This window comes from Amphiprion ocellaris, chromosome 12, assembly GCF_022539595.1.
Source record: "Amphiprion ocellaris isolate individual 3 ecotype Okinawa chromosome 12, ASM2253959v1, whole genome shotgun sequence".
In the NCBI taxonomy this organism is placed as follows: domain Eukaryota; kingdom Metazoa; phylum Chordata; class Actinopteri; family Pomacentridae; genus Amphiprion; species Amphiprion ocellaris.
In genome coordinates this window covers 35560774-35585134 of record NC_072777.1, presented here as the reverse complement: position 1 = coordinate 35585134, position 24361 = coordinate 35560774, and the positions used below count along the sequence as shown (strand labels likewise).

The following is a 24361-nucleotide window of genomic DNA, read 5'->3' as shown; positions in this document are numbered from 1 at the left end:
CTATATCTGGGGTGTAAATGAATGCAGGTTTAACAGTCTGTGTTTCTTTCTTCCAGCCAAAGCGAACGGGAAGAGTTTGAGACAGAGTACAAGCAGAAGTACGAGAGGGAAAGAGTCCTGCTCACCGAGGAGAACAAGAAGCTGTCCAGTGAAGTAGATAAGGTACGACATCTGTCAGGTTTCTCTCTCTCACTCTGTCTAACTCTTTGTTTTCATATTTTCCTGTCGGTGCTTTCTCAGCTTTGTAGCGATGCAGAAAAACACAGTTCCTTAACCCCAGGTAACCCCTCTCGGACCGCTCACACTCTTTCATCACATTCCTCCTCCGCCCCCTCGGTTACAGCAACGCCAAAGAAATCACTGTTCAATATCCCCCATAAAAACACCCGTAGCCTCCTACGCAGTCGGATGGAATGACGCTCCTGGATTGCGCTCTGTTGACTTTGGAAATCTCTCTTGGAAGTTCAAAAAAGGCCCCTGATTTAAACAAGTTGGAGACATTTTGACATATGGAATAAAATGTGTTGTTTTTACAGTCTGCAGCTGATAAAATGCAGAACGTCTCGATGAAACGGACAGAATGTGAACGCCGCTGGAGTTACAGTTGCTTTACGTATTGTTCTCTTGTTTCATGCACTGAGAATTTATATTATTATATCAGATCTGTCTTTATGCTAGCACAAAATAGTTCAATACATTTTGGATTGAGTGAAAATATTATTGTTTGATTAGTCTTCTCTTTCAAAGGAGGCTCCTGATTTCAACTGTTTGCTTCGTAGCAAAATCAGATCACTCCATCTTCACAACGAATAGCCTTTAGTGTTTGTTTTCACTAAAAGAGAATGAATAGGGCAGCCTCTGTAGTTTAATTTCAGGATTAAATCGGTGATAAATGTGCAGAAAGTTGGCTGTGGTTTGGAAACTGCACCTCATACAAGAATATTTTTGCATTCTCTGTTTTTCTTTTAGGCCTCATTGTGCAAGTTGAATAATCTGCCTTTATTAGAAGTGTTTTTAGGATTATTTTTGCCTCTGAATTCCTATAAAAGGTTGCATGTCCTGTCCCACTAGCGTGCATTTCATACTGCTGAACTTCAAGAAGTCCTGCGGTTAAAATATGCAGATAAAATCCTACCCAGACCTGTCAGTCAGGCTGAAAGAGGACCCGTTAAAAATATATTTCTGTGGTTGTCAGCTGTCACTGCAGAGCCTTGTAATCAAACACGCAGAGAGGGAAGGATGTGACATGAAGCTAGATGCTAATTTCACAGAGTTTGTGTATTTCCCAAAGGCTTAAAGCCTTTTCCTTAACACTGACGTTATTTTATGTCCTTAAATGTCCTCGCAGATGCTCAGACGCCTGCTAGAAACCAGCTTTGGGATTGGAGAGTAATTTCAAAACAATATTAAATGACTGTCTTGGCTTGCTCGTTACATCACAATCCTGACAGGACGCTAGATGTTTCCACAAAGTGAGGTATTTAAGCAAACAATAGGGCAGCTCCAGACTTGTAATGATGTCGACACGGTTCGTCTTCGCACACTTCTCATATTAAAGATCATGGTTTCTAGCTTTTCCCTTCTGTGGGTTAGATGCCTCTTTATGTGCAAACTCACAAAGCCCAATGTCAACAGCAAAGGGAGTTATTCTCTCCCTCAGTAAACTGCCTGAAACAACATCAGCATGGAACACGTCTGTTTACTGCCACCCAAAATGAGCAGCTTAGTTCCAGTCCACCATTATGTCCTCAGGCCAGACTCATCTCCACAACTTAGTGTCGGGAACGGTTCGACTGTACCTCATTATCATTACACAATAGAGGGAAACATGCTGGCATAATTAGTATTTCTTTAAACCAATCAAAATGATCTTGAGCATCGTGAAATGGTGACACCGGGAAATGTTTGTGAGCACTGTTATTAAGCTGCCTTATTGTACAGATCTTCTTCAAAACTTTTAGTGCTTAAGTTGCTGCTCAGAGGTTGTTTCCTGTAGTAAAGAGGACTGAAAACTACAACACACCGATGGTGGAACGCGAAGAGAAAGTCGTGTAAAATGTGTGTTAGAAAAGGCAGACTGAGCCAAAGTTGACATCAGTAAATCAGATTACTGTCTGTACTACATCCCTATAGAAGGGGTCCTCGGTTTATGACGTCCTCACCCTACGGCGTTTCGTCGTTACATCAGAACTGGTTATGTGGAACTAGTTGTCGATCAGAGCGGATGAATACGTCGTCACGCGGTGCTATCAGACGGCTTTGTTTCCATTCTCCGGTTGTACAAATTTAACCGTTTTATTTCATTGTTTTGTTTCCGATAGTCAGCACAGTGTTTTATTCTGAAAAATGACGAGATTGTCTTCCCATCACTTCCATCTTTGCTTGTTCACGTCCTTGACTTGTCAGTTTTCATGCCCGAGCGTTTAATAAAGTCATCTAACGTCTGCCAAAATTTATAAAAAACTGGAGAGCTTCTTTAAAAAGAGGGAGAGGCTGAGACAGAAAAAAAAGTAAATACACATATAGCAGTATAAAGTAATTTCAAGACACTTTTCTTTAATAATCATACAGGGGGTCCTCGGTTTACGACGTCCTCGACCTACAGCGTTTCATCGTTACGTCATAACTGGTTACATGGAACTAGTTGACAAGTGTAGTGGATGAATACATCGTCACACGGCGCTATCAGACAGCTTTGTTTCCATTCTCTGGTTGTACTCCACCTTGGATTGTGATACATTCACTAACTTTTTGCCCTTTATAGGGCTGGACCCAAATATCCGAATGTCCGGTGGTGACGGTGGTATCCGAATATTTATTTTGAGATTCGAATATTCAGATCCCCCCTCGTCGGACGATGTCGCACAATCAGTATTTGACTCGTCAGTTCATCTGTCCCCCCGTCAGACGCTACGATACGAACCGATCCGATCATTCGTCTCGTTCCTTCGTCGACATCAGGTAAATCTGGAACTGAACAATAAACATTGAAACCTCAACATCAACAACAATATCAGTCCCTTACAATATTCTGTTATCTTCCAATAAAATGATTCATACATGCATGAAAGTCGTTGGCATTCATGACTTTATGAAGAACTGATGGATATCGTGATGCACGGAACGGCTTTGGTTACATTTTCTCCAGATTTCCGACTTACGGCGAAAATGGACTTACATAGATCAGTAGGAACGGAACTCCGCCATAAACTGAGGACCTCCTGTACTCGTATATGTAGGGTTCTGGTTGATGTTACCTCGATTATTGGAGCTGTAAACCTCTCACAGTGGTCTATTCCAGCCCATGTTTCCTTTTAGTCCAATCTAACACTTATCGACAGATCAGAAGGTGTCTACATGATGAATGGTTATCGCCATGGTAACTCCTCCTTACTGCATAAAACCCCAAAACCTCCCTACTAATGTTTCCATTTTAAAACGCGTAACAGCTGTGTTTCTCCTCATGTAGACACCACTCCAGAGGCTTCTGGAAACTATTAGTGAATGTTTTCTGATTCATCACGCTCTTATTACACGACATCAGCTTTGATTACAGAGAATAATTCAACACGTGTAACAAATTTAAGCTGCTGTTGACCTTGTTGTTGATGCTGGTGGCTTTTGCGGTCCTACTTTTCCCCATTAATGCTCTTCCTGTGTAGAATTTTGTACAACCAAATGGCCCAGGAGACAGGAATGGTTAGAGATAATTTTTGAAATGGAGTTGCATCTTTTGACTGGATGCAAACCTGTTCTAGTAGACCCCAAAAATAACATCTTAGACTTGTAAATATGCAGAAAAACTTGAGCTAAATGAGCTTTCCCTGTCTTAGTGTTGGTTCGTGTGAATGCATACACCTCTTTAGCAGCTCTGTGGTCCCGTTTTATTTGACCATCTGGGAACTGAATTGAAAAATCTGTCTTCAATAATATAGAAATTCATTTTACATGTGTGTATATTGAAGCAGTTATCATGTTTGAGCCGGAGCACCTTCACAGCCTCACAGCAACTGTTAGACTCATCACACAGTACAGGTTTCTAATGTCTGGTCCTGGTGTTAGGACGTTATACATCCTGTTATATCAGCTCCTTTTTTATGATTAAACACGTTTTATAGCATGTTTAATGTAATGTGTATCCTGCAGCTGACCAGCATGTTTGAGAATGTGAGCAGCTCCAACCGGCAGCTGGAGGACGAGATGAGGGAGCTGGCCGATAAGAAGGAGAGCGTCGCTCACTGGGAGGCCCAGATCACAGAAATCATCCAGTGGTGAGAAACACAACCCGGAAGAACTAAACACATGCACACAGTTACCTTCTCAGATGTCCTGAAGACTTGCTGAGGCGTGCACTTTTCCACTGGTTTTACAGCACAAAGTGAAAGATGGCTATATTCAGACACACACACACACTCTCTTTCTAGTAGCGTGTTGGGTTCCTCCTGACGGTAAAACTACAGCATTTCTCACATACCTCTAAGATCGTAGAGCTACTTGACCCTCCCTTCCTCTCAGATCACTTCCCATTGCAGCTGACACCTCGCCAGCTGCTCGGCCTCCTTCTGCTGGACGAGCCTGAAGTCTCCGCATAGCACGCATACCACACACACACACACACACACACACACACACACACACACACACACACAGTACACGCACAGTACACGCAGAGACACACACACATTTCCAACATACATGCACAAATGTATAGTCTGGAAACTATGCAGAAAGTAATTTAGTGATCAGTGCTGCCCCCTGGTGGCAGAAACAGGGGAATACGTGAGGAAAAGGGACCACAGTGATTCAACATTTAACCCTCCTGTTGTCTTCATTTACGGGCGCCAAAAAATATTGTTTCCTTGTCTGAAAAAAATACAAAAATTCAGCCAAAAAGTTCCCCAAATTTCTGAAAATTTGCAGAATTCCAATAATTCCTTAACAGTTTCCCTTAAAAGTTTTATCTTTCAAAAAAAAAAAAAAAAATCCCCCAAATTTGGCAAGGAAATTCTTGTAAATATTTTCAAAAAATTTGTAAAAATCTTCCAAAAAAATCCTAAAAATATCTAAAATGATTCCATATATATATATTTCAGTAAAACTTCTAATATTTTCTTTAAGAACATTCACATGAAAATCTACCAAAATCCAGCAAAATTTGCTGGATTTTGGTTGATTTTTATGTGAATGTTCTCAAGAAAAATTTTTAACATTTCTTTTTTTCCACCAAAAAATGTTCAATGATTTCCCAAAAATGTTGAAAGTGTGTACATCAGAAGTTTCACTGTGAAAATATTTTTTTTTTCCCACATTTTCAAACTTTGAAACGGGTCAATTTTGACCCGCAGGACGACACGAGGGTTAAACTCATTCAACCTGCTAGTTAGAACTTATCTGACATTTACTAAACATTTACTCTAAACTAACGGAGCCAAAAGAAGTTGTCTGCTAGGCGGCACTGTGTTCACATATAAAGTAAAGTGTCAAACGCATTATGATCTTCAACGGTTATCATGCTTGTATCACAAGTTGATGTAGTTCTGTTTTAAGAAATCAGTGTGGGCCAATTTTCGCTGCTCAGTTCTGTGTCTGATGTTGTCATTTCAGTATAAAATAACTACATTATGATGATTTAATATGATGCAAATGTTACATTTTCATTCATTTAGGTTAAAAAGGCTAGCAGGTAGCATTCTGGAGATACCATGCAGAGTCCTAGGTTATTATTAGGTTCAGATTTAGACCTTTAGTGTGAAAGGTTATGGGTAAGAGTAGATCTTTGTAGTGCTAATGTGTGCTATCTGTGTGTGTTTACTGCAGGGTGAGTGATGAGAAGGATGCTCGGGGCTACCTGCAGGCTCTGGCCACTAAGATGACAGAAGAGCTGGAGGGATTAAGAAACACCAGCCTGGGAGCGAGAGCCATGGTAAAATAAACACCCAACTGCTGCTTTCATCTGCTGCATATTTAACCGTGTAAATGCCTTGTTACTAGGGATGTCCGATATTGTGGTTTGTTTGTCGATAACCGGTATGCCGATATCGTCCAACTCTCAATTTCTGATTCCGACATCAACCGATACTGATATATGTGGGCTGTTTAAATAATTCTAGATAACATCTCATATCTGTTGTGGTGCAATTAACATGTCATGCCTCATTTTACTGTGACGCCCCATTGGATGCATTCTCAGATACAACAAAGCTTTCAGATGGAAACATTGTCTGTAAAATAAGAAAGTACTTCAACTGAAAACCTTTTATGGAAAAAAATGACATATTTGTGCCATATTGGTTTTTCTTTAATTGTCTCAAACAACAATTCACACTCTCCGCCCCTCTATGAGTAAATGCAGGTGAAATCCAGGCATTATTTTATCGATAACGTTATTGACCGATATTTCATTTTCATGCCAATATCGGGCCGATAACATCCCTGCTTGTTACTGTTGACAGGCAAGCATTTTCTGATTTTGAATTGTAAAGTTAACAAACCTGCAAAGTGACATAAATGTTTTCCAAGACCTTGTATGTCATGTATAGTTTCCAATTCATTTATAATATTTCATTAACATGTATCGGTGTCACTTCTTACTTTTCTATTCTAGTCTTACTTTAGCATCCTTGTTTCTATTTTCTGTCATGCATCATACATTCCTGGGGATTTAAACGACTTTTATCTTACCTTATCTTAACAAACAAGTCATGCAATAATAGTTAGTTTACTTGTGTCTCACTACTGTTCTTGCTCTTAAAGTTAGGGTTAAGTTTAGCTCTTTTTTCTTGTTTCCATCTCAGGACATGCCCTGGAAGATGCGACGTTTCGCCAAGCTGGACATGTCGGCACGTCTGGAGCTGCAGTCGGCTCTGGACACCGAGATCAGAGCCAAGCAGAGCATCCAGGACGAACTGAACAAAGTCAAGGCCAACAGCATTTCCACAGAATGGTACGGATGCTTTAGTTCTGTAGCTGATAATAACGGACAGCTACTGCTGAACAGAATCTGATTTGTTATTGCCTCTGATCCACCAGTAAACTGCAGGAGGTGGAGAGTAAAAACCAGGATCTGCTGGCTGAGATCGATCGGCTGAAAAAGGAGACGGAGGAGCTGCGGCTACGAAGAGGTAAACACAACAATCATAAAAAGTTTTGTTGTTTTTATTTACTGCTTATAATGCACATTATTGGATTTCCAGGTGTTTTCCTACTCATTCTGGCCGCTCACTGATGCCTAAACTAATAGTTTTTCCTACGCAATAGCAGAGAACATCAGGCATTTCTCATAGTGGAATTAACATACTGTCAAGTGCAGGTGTACAGTTGTGCTCACAAGTTTGCATACCCTTTCAGAATTAGTTTTTTTGGCCATTTTTCAGAGAATATGTAAGATAACACTAAAACTTTTCTTTCACTCATGGCTAGTGGTTGGATGAAGCCATTTATTATCAAACAGCTGTTTACTCTTTTTAAATCATAATGACAACAGAAACTACCCGAATGTCCCTGATCAACAGTTTTCATACCCTGGTGATTCTGGCCTGATAATGTGCACACAAGTCGACACAAACAGGTTTTAATGGCTACTAAAGGTAACCATCCTCACCTGTTTGCTTGTAATTAGTGTCTATAAAGCTCAGTGAGTTTCTGGGCTCCTTGCATCTTTCATCCAGACCTGCACTGATGTTTCTGGATTCTGAGACATGGGGAAAGCAAAAGAAATCTCAGAGGATCTGTGGAAAAAGGTGACTGAACTGTATAAAACAGGAAAGGAGAATGCCTTTCAGCAGAGTTCAAACCCTAATTAAGAAGTGGAAAATGAAGGATTCTGTTGAAATGAAACCACGGTCAGGTAGAACAACAATTTCAGCCACAACTGCCAGGAAAACTGTTCGGGATGCAAAGAAAAACCCACAAATAACTTCAGCTGAAATACTGGACCCTCTGAAAAAAGTGGTGTGGCTGTTTGAAGATGCACAATGAGGAGAAAAATGGGCTACATGGTCGAGTCGTCTGAAGAAAGTCGTTACTACCACAAAGCATCCCGCTTACAATCCGCCAAAGAGCACAGAGACAAGCCTCAAAACTTCTGGAATAAAGTCATCTGGAGTGACGAGACCAAAACTGAACTTTCTGACCACAACCATAAACGTTCCATTTGGAGAGGAGTCAACAAGGCCGATGATGGAGGTCCACCATTCCTACTGGGAAACACGGAGCTACAAAGGCACAGGAAACAAGATGAACGCAGTGTGTTACCAGAAACTACTGGAGGAACATTTAAAGCTGAGCATGAGACGTTCCTGGACGTTCCAACATGACAACGATCCAGAACACAAGTGGACCTGTCATCGGCTACAGCAGAACAAAGGGAAGGTTCTGGAGTGGTCGTCTCAGAATATTTTTCAGCCTCTCTGGGAGATCTCAAACATGCAGTTCATGCCAGACAGCCCAGGAATTTACAGGAACTGGAGGCTTTTTGCCAAGAAGGATGGGCAGCTTTAGCATCTGAGAAAATAAAGAGCCTCATCCACAATAACCACTGAAGACTTCAAGCTGTCATTGATGTTAAAGTACCAAGAACTGGGGTATATAAACTGTTGATCAGGATCATTTGGGTAGTTTCTGTTGTCATTATGAGTTAAAAAGAGTAAACAGCTGATTGACAATAAATGGCCTCACCCAAACACTAACCATGAGTGAAAGAAAAGTTCCATATTCTCTAAAAAATGGCCAAGAAATCCTAAATTCTGCAGGGGGTGTAAACGTATGAGCACATCTGTTACATAAATGCTTTTCAAATGTCAACTTAGATGCAAAACATGTAATATTTATTTTTATGTGATATTTACCTGATAAATTTTGCCCAATATTTAGTTTTGGATGCAGCCATTAAACTTTTGCATTGCTTTTAATTCTTTTCAGTGGTCCTCTATGCGATGATACTTTGTGGGCTTTTGCTAAATGGACGCTGCAGATTCTGAAACTCTCTGTGAAAGATTATCTGACTAGAGGAGGGTTTTACGTCAGTCCCCACATTTGAGGAATAAAATAATGTGCTGTGTTCATGGAAGTGTATTGTTACTGAGGTCATATGAACCCACACTGCCTCCTAGAAACAGTCCTGTGACTCATTCTGTTTAAGTCAGCCTTTGAGGTTTTTAATTTCACATACTAAACCACGGTTGTGCTATTTGTTCTGTGTCTATAGGTGTCAAGCACCAGGATTCCCAGAATTCCTTCTTGGCTTTTCTCAACGCCCCCACCTCGGCCCTCGATCAGTTTGATGTAAGTATTATATCAGCCTGGAATTAAACATTTAGATCTCATTAGTTTCATCTTTTATTGTTTTTCTTCACATGATTTTTTCTGTCTTTATTTTTGTTTTATCTGTTTGGTTGTTTTCTTGCTTCACTTTCTGCCACATCAGGACTCTTATTCCTCATCCTCATCTTCTTTAATTGAGTTTTGGGAAGATGTAAGTTTATCCTGGTCAGGTGGAGAACCATGTGTGTGAATGTTCATGTAGCTGGAGGACTGTAGCTTAAATACTAGATGAGAAGGACAGCGTAGATGTTTGGTTCAACTGGAAAAATATGACTTTTAACAAGGAATTAATCTTATCTTTCTTAAAGCCAAACAAAAACAGATGAGTTTGTCTTTGCTTTAAGAAAATAAGATGCTTCTGTAATTACACCATAACGCTTGTTATAGTGGACATTTTTGCAGTGTGTTTTAAGGCCTCATAGGTTAGAAAACTGTCTGTATTGCTGTACTTTGGCTTTTTTTAGTGCTAGGACTGAATAGAACCATTTTATTTATATCCTTCATTTACTGCTAATCGTTTTTCATTATTCAGACAGAACTTGAGTCGTCACTGTGCTCCATACTGACTTTCCCAAGCTGCTCCCTCCCCTTCACCATGTGTATTTTTTCCATTACCATCCATCCATCCATCCATCCATCCATCCATCCATCCATCCATCCATCCATCCATCCATCCATCCATCCAATCCTTTCAGTCTCTGTCCTCAGTTCAACCCTCGTGGACAAACAGTAGTTTAGAGCAGTGCTTCCCAACCAGAGGTATCTGAGCCACCGAGACGATGCTTGGACAGGAAAGATTCAATTAACTCAACTGAAATATTGTGATTTAACTCTCTGAACCAACACAACCTGCCTTTAAATGTTGTGTTTTCTTTAAAAATATAGGCAACATTTCGACATTTATCAACCAGAAAGTGCAAAAAGAGAAAGAGTTGTCAGATTTTCAGCTTTCTAACAGTCTAATCATGTGTTCTGTCTGGTTTCAGGGAATATTTGGCAGAACTGCAGACTGTTTAAACAGCAGATAGTGATACAAGCTAGAACGACAAAGGAATAAATAAAAGACACTTGATGAATAGAGTAATCTTTCTAGAGTTGGCATACGGAGTCGTGTCACAAACGTTTATAGAGGCGGTAAAAATGCAAGTAGTCAGAAATCTATAGTATGTAGAGTCACAATTTAGTTTGGTATTGACATATAAATATATATAATTTTTTGCTTATTTTATTTATTTTTTGCTCATTTTTTCTATATTTAAGTTTTTATATGGGTGTGTGTGTGTGTATATAATTCATTTGTTTATTTTATGATTTTTTTGCTGATTTTTTTAATATTTAGGTCTTACAGGTTACATAAGTTCATTCTAATTTTTTTCCATTTTTGCAAAACATATAGTCAGAAATGTATTTATTTTTTCTTTCATATGATTTCTGACATTAGAACTGTATTAGTATTAGAACATGTTTGAGCTCCTCTACTTCCAGCCGTGGTTGTTCTGTTTCCATAGAGATGCAGGAAAATTAGGCCCACTGTGATTAAAAATGTGACAGAAACCAAAAAAATAAAAATGTCCAGAAACCGCTTTAGGTTAATTAGAGAAGTATATGCAAGGAACACAGATTAGCGTGACTGTCAGTAAATTTACTGTAACCAGAATGAGTCATTACCACCAGTATTAAACACCCAAAGACAAACAGCTGACAGCAGGGCAGTGATGTGGGACAAACAGCCGAACTGGTTATCTACAGGTTAATAAATCCCTCCGTGTTGAGTTTGTTGTGCTGCTCTATCAGAACCTGCAGGCTGGGAACCACTGTCCTCATGCAACACCTCCTCATACTCCCATTCCATGTTTGTCCCTCAGCCTGTGTGAATATTTGTTGTCAGCTTTTGTTGTTTCTGACGTTCACTCATCTCTGTGTCTCCTCCTGCCACTGAAGCGCTCGCCGTCCGTCGGCCCGGCTAGCAAAGGCAGACGTGTAAGCATCGCCTCAGCGCTCTGAGATGTTCTCCAGCCTCTATATGTGTGCTGATGTTTGATCTGTGTGTTTTTACTGCGGCTGTCTGGTTGCATGGCCGGGGATTCTGTTTGTGTTTGGATTTTATTGATGTTGTGTGCTACCTGATGTGCTCGTGTTTATTTTCTTGTTATTCTTCTTTGTGAATGGCCGTGCATGGTTTAAGCTTGTGGTGTTTTCAGTTGGCATTGGGCTGGGATGTGGGGTGCAATAAATTAGTGGTCAGTTTTCCTCCTGTGGCTGTGACGGCGCATATCTCGACCACAGCGTCTCTTTATTGTGTTTCTGTTTGTGTATTTTGGTGCTTGTCCTCCCCATGATGCTGCATATTGATCTTCTAGTATGTTTTAACTAACACTCATTTCTTTCCCCCCTCTCTCTTCATCCCATTCTTCCTCCCTTTACTCATCGTCTCCTCTTTTTGTCGATCTTTTCTCCTCTTCCTCTCCTGGACCCTGCCTCTCTGTCCTCAGGTGGACTCTATGGATAACTTCACCCCCTCCAACACCCCGTCTCGGGAAGATGACCCCAAATCCCACCTCAAGTCCCGCTCACGTTCACCCTCCATGGCTAGTGACATGGAGCCCATAGAGGTCAGATTATCAATAAGTCTGGGCAAGAAACGCTAGTATTTTAGGCTACAACTACAAAGACTTAGACACTTCCCCAGATGAGGTATGCTTCTTGTATGACAAATACCGTACCGTTGGTCTGAATTTAGTCGTGCAGAAGATTGAAAATGAGCTTTATCTTAATGACAGGATGTCCTCACTTTAGCCAGCTGAGTTACAAAAGGAGTTAAGATGATGAGCCAACCAGCTCCGCTTTAGAATCCTCCCTGAAAACTCTGCATATTGACGAACACGCCTGAAATACTTCCAAATATTTAAATTGACTATTTTCAGTGACATGTTTAGTTGAAACTCTGGAACTCATCAAGACCAGACTGTCCGGTCAGTCATCCGATGTGAATTTAAGGTGATTTAATAACGGAGAAATGCGAGGAACCAGCAGGACATTGATAAGAAACAACACACTGAGGCCAGTAAATCTAAACTGAAGCCAGCTGTTGTTAAATATGGTGCAGAAACTAAACACCAGGGTCCTATTTGGAGCTCTGCGTTGAAGAAAATGCTCATAAACCATGTTTAAACCATCTAGCCGCTTCTATAGCTCATACTGTACAAATAAAAACCACATCTACTAAATCTGCATATCTGGGCGATCATTATAAAATCCTGTTTTCCTTCACCTCCTCTTTTACCTGTGGAATCTGTCTGAGAGCTTCTTGCTTTACCTTGTTGGGAACCTTTGGCGTGGATGACTGTTAACCCTCCTGTTGTCCTCATTTACAGGCACCAAAAAATATAGTTTCCTTGTCTGAAAAAAATCCCAAAAATCAGCAAAAAAAGTCCCCAAATTTCTGAAAATCTGAAAAATCTTCAAGAAGAAAATTCCAATAATTCCTTAAAAGTTTCCCTTAAAAGTTTTATTTTAAAAAAATCCCCCAAATTTAGCAAGACAATTCTTGGAAATATTTTCAAAAAATGAGTAAAAATCTTCCATATATATCAGTAAAACTTCTGATATTTTCTTTAAGAACATTCACATAAAAATCAACCAAAATCCAGCGAAATTCACTGGATTTTGGTTCATTTTTTTAGTGAATGTTCTTAAGAAACATTTTTAACATTTCTTTTTTTCCACCAAAAAACATTTCCCAAAAATGTTGAAAATGTGGACATCAGAAGTTTCACTGTGAAAATATTTTTTTTTCCCACATTTTCAAACTTTAAAACGGGTCAATATGACCCGCAGGACGACACGAGGGTTAACCAGGTTTTAAACTAATAACAGCTGAGGTGAACTCATGAATCTCACCGCTGGATGTTTCTGTTCTTCCAGTTGATAGACCATCCGCCTCGTTCGGTCCAGACCCCCACCATGCGCTCAGGAGGTTACGGCAGCATCGGACGCTCTTCGCCGAAGGTTGGACGTCTCTCTGTGGAGTCACGGTTCACTGCTGCATTGTGTTTGATAACCGCTGATTATATCTCTCATGATTATTCTCATCCTCTGCAGCCCAGAGCACATCAGTTCGTAGTGAAGTCCTTCAACACGCCCACCAAGTGTAACCAGTGCACCTCCCTCATGGTGGGACTCATCCGTCAAGGCTGTACATGCGAAGGTAAGGAAAGAAAAAACCCAAAAGAGAAGAGACTTAAAACACCATTACATCTCTTAAACATGGCTATGAAATGACTAATATGTGTCTGTTTAGTGTTTGTTCAGGGCTGACAACAATGCAGATTATTGGTAATCAAGAAAGACAGATAACACACATTTGGAAGTGATATGGAACCTGTCATTCATAATGAGGCTTCTTTAATTTTAACGATTTCTGTAGCTGAATATTTACAGTAGAAACTGGAATGATGACCTAAGACCTTCACCTCATACTAGGATGATAAATTGAGATTTAACAATTTGTCTCCTGCTGTTCTTCTCTGTTTTGTTGATCTTTCACTGTTCCGTCGCTTTTATCATCCACTAAGGCCAAAATCTTAAAGCATTATTAGTTCCAGACACAGTTTCAGGGTAATCTGAGGCTGCCTCCATTAGCAAAACTTTATTTTTCCATTTTTTCAAAGAATATTTTTTACAGACAGTAGCTATACAAGATCCAAACATATCCATTAACGTGTGTATAACAGTACCAAGTACAGCAGCGGTTTAGAGGATGGGAGTACAGAGCTGGAGTTTATACAATAATAATATTGTTTTTATAGACCATAAATCAGAAACAAAGCAAGTTATCACCTCTTGTTGTGAGCTACGTGTCCCATTTTTCCCAGAGAGCATCCTATTTATCCTTTTGGAGTCTTAAATTGAGTCATGTGTTCCATCACTGGATGTTTATGATTGTTGCTGCCCATTGGTTGATAGTAGGAAGTTCCCCACAGAGCCATCACCTCGTTACAGCCTTTTTACTCCCTGCCATGAAGATTTTTAGGAGATATTAGTCACCTTTAGGTAAGCTTGTGTCCATATCAACCAAATAGTTCTTCTTGTTTATTTTTTTCTAGTCGTGTCTCAGATAGAGAGACGTGTCTGTCAGTTGAAACAGATCCAGTGCATCTCCTCGCAGCTCATCTGCATAAAGTAGACTTAACTTCTACTTTATGCAGATTCGATGCGGCCTGTGGAGGTCCAACGCATCGACAAACTTTCATCAAACGTCTAAACTAGCCATCGGTGACCTAAAACCAGGACAGATTCAGCTGCTGCAGATTATTTCTCTCCTCAAATGCTTTCAGAAATACTTTTCTCTGAACTGCTTTTGTAATAAAAGAGAAAGTTTGCGACGGAGACGCCATGTTGGCCCGGCTTGAAATCCAGGAGCAGATAGCTCCCGAATCGTTTGTCCAGTCAGGGGCAGGATAGTTGGACAAGAAGGAAGCAGGAGTTGAACACTGCCTACTGGCCTCAAGGACACGCCCACCAATTTCAGATGCAGCGTGTTTACATGCAGGAAACACACATCTAGTGGACACATAGCATCAGAGGCTCAGTAAACCTCTTAGTGACAGTCTTCAGGTAGCACCATCAGCCGGGCCAGTAATCAGTCGATCCCTATGTGGGACGTACGTATTTTTTTACTGTAATGATTCTTGTTCATGTAGTTTAATTGACACTTAAAAATCAAATCTGCACCAACAGTTTAATTGTTGTAAAGATGTATTTCTTATTGACCCGTCTCCTTGTGTCTCCTTGTGTCTCCTTGTGTCTGCTGGTGTCCAGTGTGTAATTTCTCCTGCCATGTAACGTGTGCGGACAAAGCTCCAGCTGTGTGTCCGGTTCCCCAGGACCAGACCAAGGGTCCGCTGGGCATTGACCCCCAGAGGGGCATCGGTACGGCGTACGAAGGGCACGTCAGGGTAAGAGAACAGTCAGTTAAAACAATGAGACTTACAGACACTCGCTGGTTTCTGAGCTGTTTGTTGAATCTAAAACCAAATACCTGCTGTCCTCCTACACTCACGCACGTGAAACATGAAATATGGTTCCTGGTGGATGCTTTATGGTCAACCTTAGCTCTGAGTTCATCGGCTTATGAACGCTTCATGTACAGAGTAGCCGAGTAAGAGAACAGAAGATGTTGGTGCGCAAATAAACGTAGGTAACAATAGATTTTTGAAAGGAAATGTTAGTGAAATAAAGGCATTAATTAGTGCGCTTAAGTTTTAAAAACAAATCAACTTAAACCATAACAGCTGGAAGTCAAAGAGGATTCTTTTGCACATTATTCCATGTTGCAGATGCACAGTAAATACTCGGTTAAAACAGCCACTGCAGTGTGATCCACTGGGCCCACATTAAAACACAGTAATGAGGTGATGTAAGGGCTAAAAAGAGCCTCATGAATAAATAAAACTCACCGTCTATCACCCCTAACAGAGAGTGAGAGCCACCCAGCTCAGAGTGAGGAGTGTTAAAACCATCACCAGTAATAAATCTGATTGATAAACGGCATCCAAGGGCTTAAGATCTGCTGCTGATGGATGTGTAAGATGTCAACATAATCCAGGATTGATTAAAAATAAGTGTTCTCCTACACAGTCGTGGAAAAATGATTTCTGTCTGTAAAAAAAGCCAAATTTTTGGACATAATTTAGTCACATTTGCCGACACATGATATCTAAAAGTGACTCTCTTATCAATCTAAACGCCCAAATCTTAGTTCTGTGTAACCGTCATGTTTCTGCCATTCATAGTGGAGAGATTGGACTTGAGGTTTCTTATTGAGTCGTAAACTAAACGTGTTTCTGTTGCAGGTGCCCAAACCGACAGGCGTGAAGAAAGGCTGGCAGAGAGCGATGGCTGTGGTCTGTGACTTCAAACTGTTCCTCTACGAACTGGGAGAAGGAAAAGCAACACAGCCGAGTGTAGTCGTCAGCCAGGTCATAGATATGAGGTAAGACGAGCACTATGGACTCTTCATGGGTTCTTTAAATACCACAGCTGGAATCATAAGTTGTTTTTATTAATAAGCAATAAAAAAGAGTGATTCTAGCTTCACTTTTCTTTGTCTTCTCTGGCGGTAAACAGAATATCTTTGGGTTTTAGATAAAATAAAACTTATGAAGGTATTATCTTGGCATTTGGGAAATTACAAGGAGCATTTTCCCAAATATTTAGTCAAACAAATGGAAAAACATTCAGTCCCTCCAGGATTTTGTGGCATTTTTCCAGATTATTGCGCCTGAAAATGTCTGAATTCGCGGCAGCTTTTCTAAAAAATTGCGATGAAAGTTGCAGTGTTTTAAGTGTATTTGTTGTGGGAGACAGTGACAACTGCTAGAAAGTTCCTTTAACATATTTCAACATTTTAATTGCCAATATTTGTTCCTAAACTAATTCTTTAATGCTCCAACCCATTTCCACCAGCTGGTACACCACGGTGGGAAACTAGCAGCAGCAGATACTGGTTTAACAGGAAGTGGTTGGTAGATTTAAGGCACTGAATGATCACAACAGATCTGGATCAACAGCTTCCATCACGGTGATCTGTCTGATCTGTTTCTGCTCCTTTCAGTCGTTCTCCTGATATGTTTGGTGTAGAAAAGTGTTTGTCAGTCGATGGTTTTCATTTGTTTTCCACCACAATATTTCACGGGTGTAAAACAGTTTAGCTCCGCTTTGGTGAAGAACATCAGGAATTGTTTTTCACTGTCTTTAGCAGTAATTTCTGTTGGTAAATGAGAAACATTAGAATGGGACATGTCTGCATCTTCACACCAGAAACAGGGTGACGTATGTGCATTACGTTTGACTGCTATGATTGGTGGAACTCACGGGAGGTGGGACAAAATGGTGGAAAACTTGCAGTGCAGCGCAGAATTCACAGAGATTGGTTGGATTTGAGTTCATTGTTGCGATTGCAACATCAGGAATTCCTGGAGGGACTGAAAAAAAACAGAAATGGACAAAAATAATCAGCAGCTGCAGCTCTAATGAACACTTCTTCAAAAAATTTGAATTTCCGGATGAGCCTTCAGTCCAGAATGTTTCCTTCCTCGATAGCGAGTAGTAGAAGATGTTAACCTGTAGTAAAACTAATGACATCACAGTTTAACGCTGCATCGTGTATGTTCTAGACTGCAGCCTTGGAAATGTGCTTGTTGCATTGTTATGATCTGCATCTGAAATAATTGAAAGCGTCGTCGTCCTTCACATATCCAACGTCTGATCTGTCCATCTGTCCTCCAGGGATGAAGAGTTTTCTGTCAGTTCTGTCCTGGCCTCAGATGTCATCCACGCCAGCCGCAAGGACATCCCCTGTATATTCAGAGTGAGTTCATTTTCAAGGTTTTGCTGCATCTCAACAAGCATTTCTTGACACTTTATGTCTTAAAGTTTGGATTTGTCCCTGGAAAAGAATAATAATAATAGAGTTTGCTTGTAAAAGCCTAAGAGCATTTGTTACTGACTTGTAATTTAAATACTGGTGCCACAGTAGCTGTTTCCATCACGTGGCTTTATTTTTAATTCATAAAATGGCAAACATTAAGTACAAATTTTTAAAAAACATTTTTTTTGCAAAAATGTTTCTGTACTTGACTTTTTCCAACAAAGACATTTAATTTTCTGAATAAGTTCAGATCTTAGAACATGTTGTCTATAAATATTGTGTTTATATATTATCAATACCAGCTGACATGAAAGAATAATTTTTAATTTCTCAATTGACAGCAACTCCCAAAGACTTCTAATATTTTTTTCAATAGATGGCCAAAGTTTTGTTTGTTTCTTCTTCTTCTCTGAGAATTTTTAATAGTTGGCAAACATCAGCTTCTTCTACTCTATTACAGTTTGCTTAACAGAGCCTATAGCGCCACCTTGTGCACAACCTGGTTTATTCACTTCAAAGCAGTTAATGGAAACAAACAAATATGGCACTTTGTTTTGACATTTTTTGTGTGACTCTAAATTCAGCTGACATTAAAATGGATACTGGTGTTTGTGATGCTGATTACCTCGATTCACAAACTGTTCTTTAAAGCACTAAAGGTCTCTGCACACTGTGTGATATTCAGCCGTCCCACACCAAAGATACAAACGGTGAGAGAATGGTGGTGATATCTTTGGTCTTGGCTCTAAATCAGTGGTCCTACGTCTCACTCAGGGACAAGTTCAAGGACGGCCGTTGCCATGGCGACCAAAGACAAGCTGCCATAAAATTCTGACTGTCAGAAATTCTGGGTGATCATCTCAGTGTGATGCTGCTGGACCTACAACAACTAATTAACCAATAGAAATGCAGGATGAAATGACGTACTGATCAATAAACCCAGATACATGATTTATGGAGACAAAACGCATCAAAACCAGTATGTGGGATTCAAACAAAGAAGACAGACTAGTAGAGTTGTGGCAGCAGAAGACTTTTAGACGTGTCCTCCAGCTCAGACCACAACCGGACAAAAAAGGACGAAGCATGGAAGGATATAGCAACGGAAGTGGCAAAACTGGCATCCCAAATTGGCCTCTCTTTCCAAGCGATGACCGCATCCATATTCTCCTCCTCCTTTTTGGGGGGGATTTCTCTCCATTCGTGTTTGGCTAGTTTCATTGTGATTGTAGGGTTCGTGTTTGGCTAGTTTCATTGTGGTTGTAGGGCTCATGTTTGGCTAGTTTCCCTTTGATTGTAGGAGCTCTGTTTATGCTTCGATTGTTTATTTTTCATGGATTGAAGGCGCACACTGATGACATTTTATTCTTGCACGTTCATGTCGACTCACATACATCGTAGGCTGAGATTTAGCTGCGTTTTCATCGTTAATCTGTACAGAGCAAACTTCACGTCGTGCCCAAGGATTACTAGATTCATGTCGTACAGCGTAGCAAGCTGGGAACTTAGAAGATTGATCACACAGTGTGTAGAGGCCTTAAGTTGTGAAAAGAAAACATACAGTCTGACCTCTCCCTGTTCTCTCCTCAGGTCACGGCGTCCCAGCTCTCCCCTTCCAGCAGCCACAAACCCTCCATCCTGATCCTGGCCGACAGCGACCAGGAGAGGAACAAGTGGGTGGGCCTCCTCAACGAGCTCCACCGCATCCTGAAGAAGAACAAGCTGAAGGAGCGCTTCGTCTACGTCCCCAAGGAGGCGTACGACAGTACCCTGCCCCTCATCAAGACCACGCAGTCTGCTGCTATCATAGGTGGGCTTTCACAGAGCACTAGATCTGACAGAGAGACTCATAGAAGACACTAAAACTACAAGAGCTGTTAAAGGAACTGACTGAAATGTGCCTCTGCAAATCAAGATCCCAGATAAACTCTCTTTCTCTCTCTCTTTCTTTTTATTTCGTCATCATCATTATCTCAGAGATAAATAGCTTCTTGACTGTGAGTGAAATTGTTCCAGAAGGAGCTATTTTTTTCTCTTAGCCTCTGGGTACAACACTTCTGATTATTGCCACGTCATGAAAATAGAAACTAGTAAACACATCAGGACATTTTCTGCACATAATATCCTTCTGTTTTCCCTCATCGGCCTCGTTTATTCTGCCCTCAGATCATGAGCGTGTCGCCCTGGGCAACGAGGAAGGCCTGTTTGTCATCCATGTCACCAAAGACGGTAAGAAAAGCAGCATTTTCTCCTCTGGGTTCATGTTAACTTGTTTGGTTTCATGCCTGAGGAAGTGGGCTTTCCTCACTCACTCCTTCACTCTCCCTCCGTCTGCAGAAATAATCCGGGTGGGAGACAACAAGAAGGTCCACCACATCGACCTGATCCCCCAGGAGCAGCTGCTGGCCGTCATCTCCGGCAGGAACCGCCACGTCCGCCTGTTCCCCACGCAGGCGCTGGACGGCCGCGAGACCGAGTCCTACAAGCTGGCAGAGACCAAAGGCTGCCAGACCATCATGTCCGGTCCGGTCCGGAATGGCTCCCTCACCTGCCTCTGCGTGGCCATGAAGAGACAGATCATCTGCTACGAGGTCAGAAAACACACAGTTGTTTATAAATGTTGCATCCCATAGTGGACTGTCCGGTCTACACAGAGATTGGTGCTCATTGTTGTAAGCTTCTACCACATCCAAACATGACGTTTCACTTTGACTTTATACTCCACCGGCACATCACTTCACTCTGCTGCATCGACTCAGCCTTGCTTCAATCCAAGAGTCTTTTCATGACAGTCGCTTATTCCTCAATTCCAAGAAAACAAAATGTATGCTATTCAATCAGACAACAGTGTCTCCAGCCCCCCAAAGATCACCTGTGCAGATGGTTCAGATCTGGAGTTCATCAACTCCTGCCAGTACCTTAGTCTCTGGCTGGACTCTTCACTCTCTTTCATTCCTCACATCAATATTCTACAGGCTAAAATCAAATCCAGACTGGGGTTCCTCTACCGTAATAAGGCCTCCTTTACATACTCTACCAAAAACACTCTTGTGAAGATGACCATCCTCCCCATGTTCGACTACTGTGATGTCATTTATAAAATTCCTTTCACTTTGCTGCTGCGATCGATTGGAATTCCCTCCAAAAATCTCTCAAACTGTCGTCTCTTCCATCTCTTTCCATTTTTAATCAGAAGCTGCAGCAAACCTTAGCTGACCGCTGACTGTTTTCATTGAACTGTAGCATTAATTTAGGCTGTTTTTAACCTCTATTTAAAGACGTGTGCATCCTTTTTTGTATATGTATTGTCTATTTGTTATCTTCTTACTGGGGCCTCTTGCCAGGTCATCACTGGAAAAAAGCAACTGTTCTCAACTGATCTTACCTGGAAAAATAAAGAATTTAATAAATTATTTCCCAATTTTATGACTTGCTGAAAACAATTTTTCCCAACCTTGCAGGTGAATAAGAGTAAAGGACGTCACCGTCGGCTGCGGGAGCTGCAGGCCCCAGGGCCAGTCCAGTGGATGGGTCTGCTCAGTGAACGTCTCTGTGTCGGTTATCAGTCCGGATTCATGCGCTACAGGTAGGATACATGTTGGTCTTTGTATCAAAATACAGTGGAGTTTCATTCCTACTGATCTATGCAAGTCGATTAAGTAAGTCTGAACTCCTACAAAAATGTCAACAAATCCATTCCATGCATCATGATATCGATCAGTTCTTCATAAAGTCATGAATACCAACGACTTTCATGCATGTATGAATCATTTTACTAGAAGATAACAGAATATTGTAACAGACTGATATTGTTGTTGATGTTGAGGTTTCAATGTTTATTGTTCAGTTCCAGATTTCCGTAATGTCAGTGAACGTGCCATGTTTAGTTAGCTCACCTCTGATTGGCTGAGAGTCAGCAGTAGAGAGAGCTGGGAACGGTGGCTAATTCTGGAGCTAAGTTATGGGGTTTTTCTAGTTATTCTGGCGTTGGCTACGGTCCACAGTAGAACTTTCTGTGCTTATTTAGTTTTGTTTTTGGTCATTTTCAGTCCGTTTTGTGGGCATTTTAGGTCATTTTGCAATTTTTTGCGGTTATTTTTTGTGTCTCTTGTCATGTTGTGTCTTTATATAATAATTATCTGTCTCACTGAGTCATTTTGTGTTTTTCTGTGGTCATTTTGTGTAATTTTTTGTCATTCTGTCAGTTTTTGTGGTCATGTTGTGTCTTTTTGTGGTTGTTTTGTGTGTCTTTGTGCTTATTTTGTTTATTTTTTGATCATTTTTAGACTGTTTTGTGGGCATTATGGGTCTTTTTGTGGTCATTTTGTGCCTTTTTGAGGGTGTTTTCAGTCTGTTTGTAGTCATTTTGTGTCTCTCTGGTCATTTTGCAACATTTTGTTTTTAATAAACCAGCAGAGAACCAGATAAAGTCTCACTCATTCATCACAGAGGGTCGCTACAATATGTTGACCTGTTTTTACATCTTGACCCATGTTGGTTGGTGTTTCTTCCTGTTCCCAGTGTTTTATTCTATCTAATTTCACTTCCATGGAGATGCTTTCCTTTTCTTCCAAGCATCAGAAGAGTCTGACTTACGCTGGGAGCCATAATGAAGGACAAAAAGTTAGTGAATGTAGCACAATCCAAGGTGGAGTACAACCAGAGAATGGAAACAAAGCTGTCTGATAGCGCTGCGTGATGACGTATTCGTCCGCTCTGATCGTCAACTAGTTCCACGTAACCAGTTCTGACCTAATGACGAAACACCGTAGGTCGATGACATCATAAACCGAGGACCTCCTGTACATCAAAATACAGCAAAGATACTCCTTTAGTAAAATATGATTCTAATTTATTTAATGACCTCTGAAACCCTCCACAGCGTCCACGGCGACACGTCTCCGGTCAGCCTGCTGCATCACGAGGACCACACCCTGGCCTTCATCCCTCAGCATGGCCTGGACGCCCTCTGCGCCGTGGAGATCTCCAGCAAAGAGCTGCTGCTGTGCTTCAGCGCCATCGGGGTGTACGTGGACTCGCAGGGCCGCAGGTCACGGCAGCAGGAGCTGATGTGGCCGGCGGTGCCCAACGCTGCCTGTAAGTGCAGGAGTAGTCACTTTAAAATGTAGATGGACGTAGAAAAACTAACATTGGAGATGGGGCTTGAAAGTTTAGAACCATTTTAGAATTTTCTGTATTTCTGCACAAATATGAATTAAAACATCGGCAGATTTTCACACAAGTTCTAAAAGTAGGTAAAGAGACATACAGTGGTGGAAAAACATTTTCAGACACCTCATATATTTGTGAAATATTGCATTAACCCTTTCTGAAAATTTGCAAAACCTTCAGAAGAAAATTTCAATAATTCCTTAAAAGTTTCCCTTAAAAGTTTGATTTTTTTTAAAAATCCCCCAAATTTGGCAAGAAAATTCTTGTAAATATTTTCAAAAAATGAGTAAAAATCTTCCAAAAAAATCCTAAAAATATCTAAAGTGATTCCATATATATCAGTAAAACTTCTAATATTTTCTTTAAGAACATTCACATAGAAATCAATCAAAATCCAGCAAAATGTGAAATCCAGCGTTTCACTGTGTGAATATATATTTTTTCCACATTTTCAAACTATAAAACGGGTCAATTTGACCCACAGGACGACACGAGGGTTAAGAATCGCTCTTAGGTCTTCAACTGTAATTTCTTTTAGTCCAATCACAGCCATAATACTAAACAAATCCTCAAAAAAGCCATTAAAAACTTCAAATTGATTGGTTCCATAAAAATAAGACATTTTGAGTTTTGGGTCATGTTGGTAGAATTTAGTTTTGTTAGTGTTTTTTGTAAACAACAAACAATAAAAATATAATTTGTGTTTGTGTCTGTCTAATGCAGCCACACCTTTAGAAACACAAAAAGATTTTTACAGAAATATTTCATGATAATATGTGAGATTGTGTAAAATTTTAAGGGTGTCTGAAAACTTTTTTCCACTGCTGTATTTAAACAACTGAGACAGAAATCTTGCTCTTCGCTGTTTATTTATTGGGCGAAATGATCCAGTTTTCCTTCAGTGTAAGAGGCAAAAGTATGTGCAGCCTTTTCATTTATCCATAGTTTTCTTTATGGATTTTAGTGAAAATCTGGTGATGTTTTAGGCTGTTCTTGCAGAAATAGGATTCACAAACCGTCTTGCACCACTGTATAGATCACAAGATCAGCTATAGTTGGTGTGATGTATGGCCCAAGAATTATCTACTTAACTATTTATTCAGTAATACACAAATGAAAACTTCAGAGTGAGACAAAATGAACCCTGTAGTGTGTAATGAGAGATTGTCCCCCCCCTCCTTCAGGCTACAACGCCCCCTACCTATCGGTGTACAGTGAGAACGCTGTGGATGTGTTCGATGTGAACACCATGGAGTGGATTCAGACCATCCCTCTGAAGAAGGTCAGTGTTGAACCGGAGGCGTCTCTGGCTCCACCTGGTGGATGAAGTGAACTAACTGTGTTTGGCTCGTTGCCTTAGTAACCTCTCTTATTCTTTTGTCCAACATGATTCAACTGTGTTCTCAGAGTAAAATCCTTTAATAGTTCTGGAATGTT

The 24361-nt window shown here is 40.6% G+C and overlaps 1 protein-coding gene across 9 annotated transcripts in view; it reads left to right on the top strand.

The window, feature by feature from the left end:
- The window catches only part of cdc42bpab (CDC42 binding protein kinase alpha (DMPK-like) b), a 131925-nt gene that overhangs the window by 93492 nt on the left and 14072 nt on the right, over positions 1 to 24361 (top strand). For 5 of the 9 annotated variants that reach the window (XM_055015883.1, XM_055015884.1, XM_055015882.1 and 2 more), the window contains 19 exons: positions 57 to 162; positions 4147 to 4271; positions 5818 to 5923; positions 6795 to 6943; positions 7030 to 7121; positions 9206 to 9282; positions 11263 to 11301; positions 11814 to 11933; positions 13246 to 13329; positions 13423 to 13528; positions 15142 to 15278; positions 16176 to 16315; positions 17611 to 17692; positions 19343 to 19562; positions 19919 to 19981; positions 20090 to 20343; positions 21214 to 21338; positions 22635 to 22849; positions 24109 to 24206. In XM_055015883.1, coding sequence (XP_054871858.1) covers positions 57 to 162; positions 4147 to 4271; positions 5818 to 5923; positions 6795 to 6943; positions 7030 to 7121; positions 9206 to 9282; positions 11263 to 11301; positions 11814 to 11933; positions 13246 to 13329; positions 13423 to 13528; positions 15142 to 15278; positions 16176 to 16315; positions 17611 to 17692; positions 19343 to 19562; positions 19919 to 19981; positions 20090 to 20343; positions 21214 to 21338; positions 22635 to 22849; positions 24109 to 24206 — 2338 coding nt within the window. The remainder of the gene's footprint in view (positions 1 to 56; positions 163 to 4146; positions 4272 to 5817; positions 5924 to 6794; positions 6944 to 7029; positions 7122 to 9205; positions 9283 to 11262; positions 11302 to 11813; positions 11934 to 13245; positions 13330 to 13422; positions 13529 to 15141; positions 15279 to 16175; positions 16316 to 17610; positions 17693 to 19342; positions 19563 to 19918; positions 19982 to 20089; positions 20344 to 21213; positions 21339 to 22634; positions 22850 to 24108; positions 24207 to 24361) is intronic. The other 4 variants (XM_055015887.1, XM_055015889.1, XM_055015885.1 and 1 more) reach the window with 2 other exon arrangements.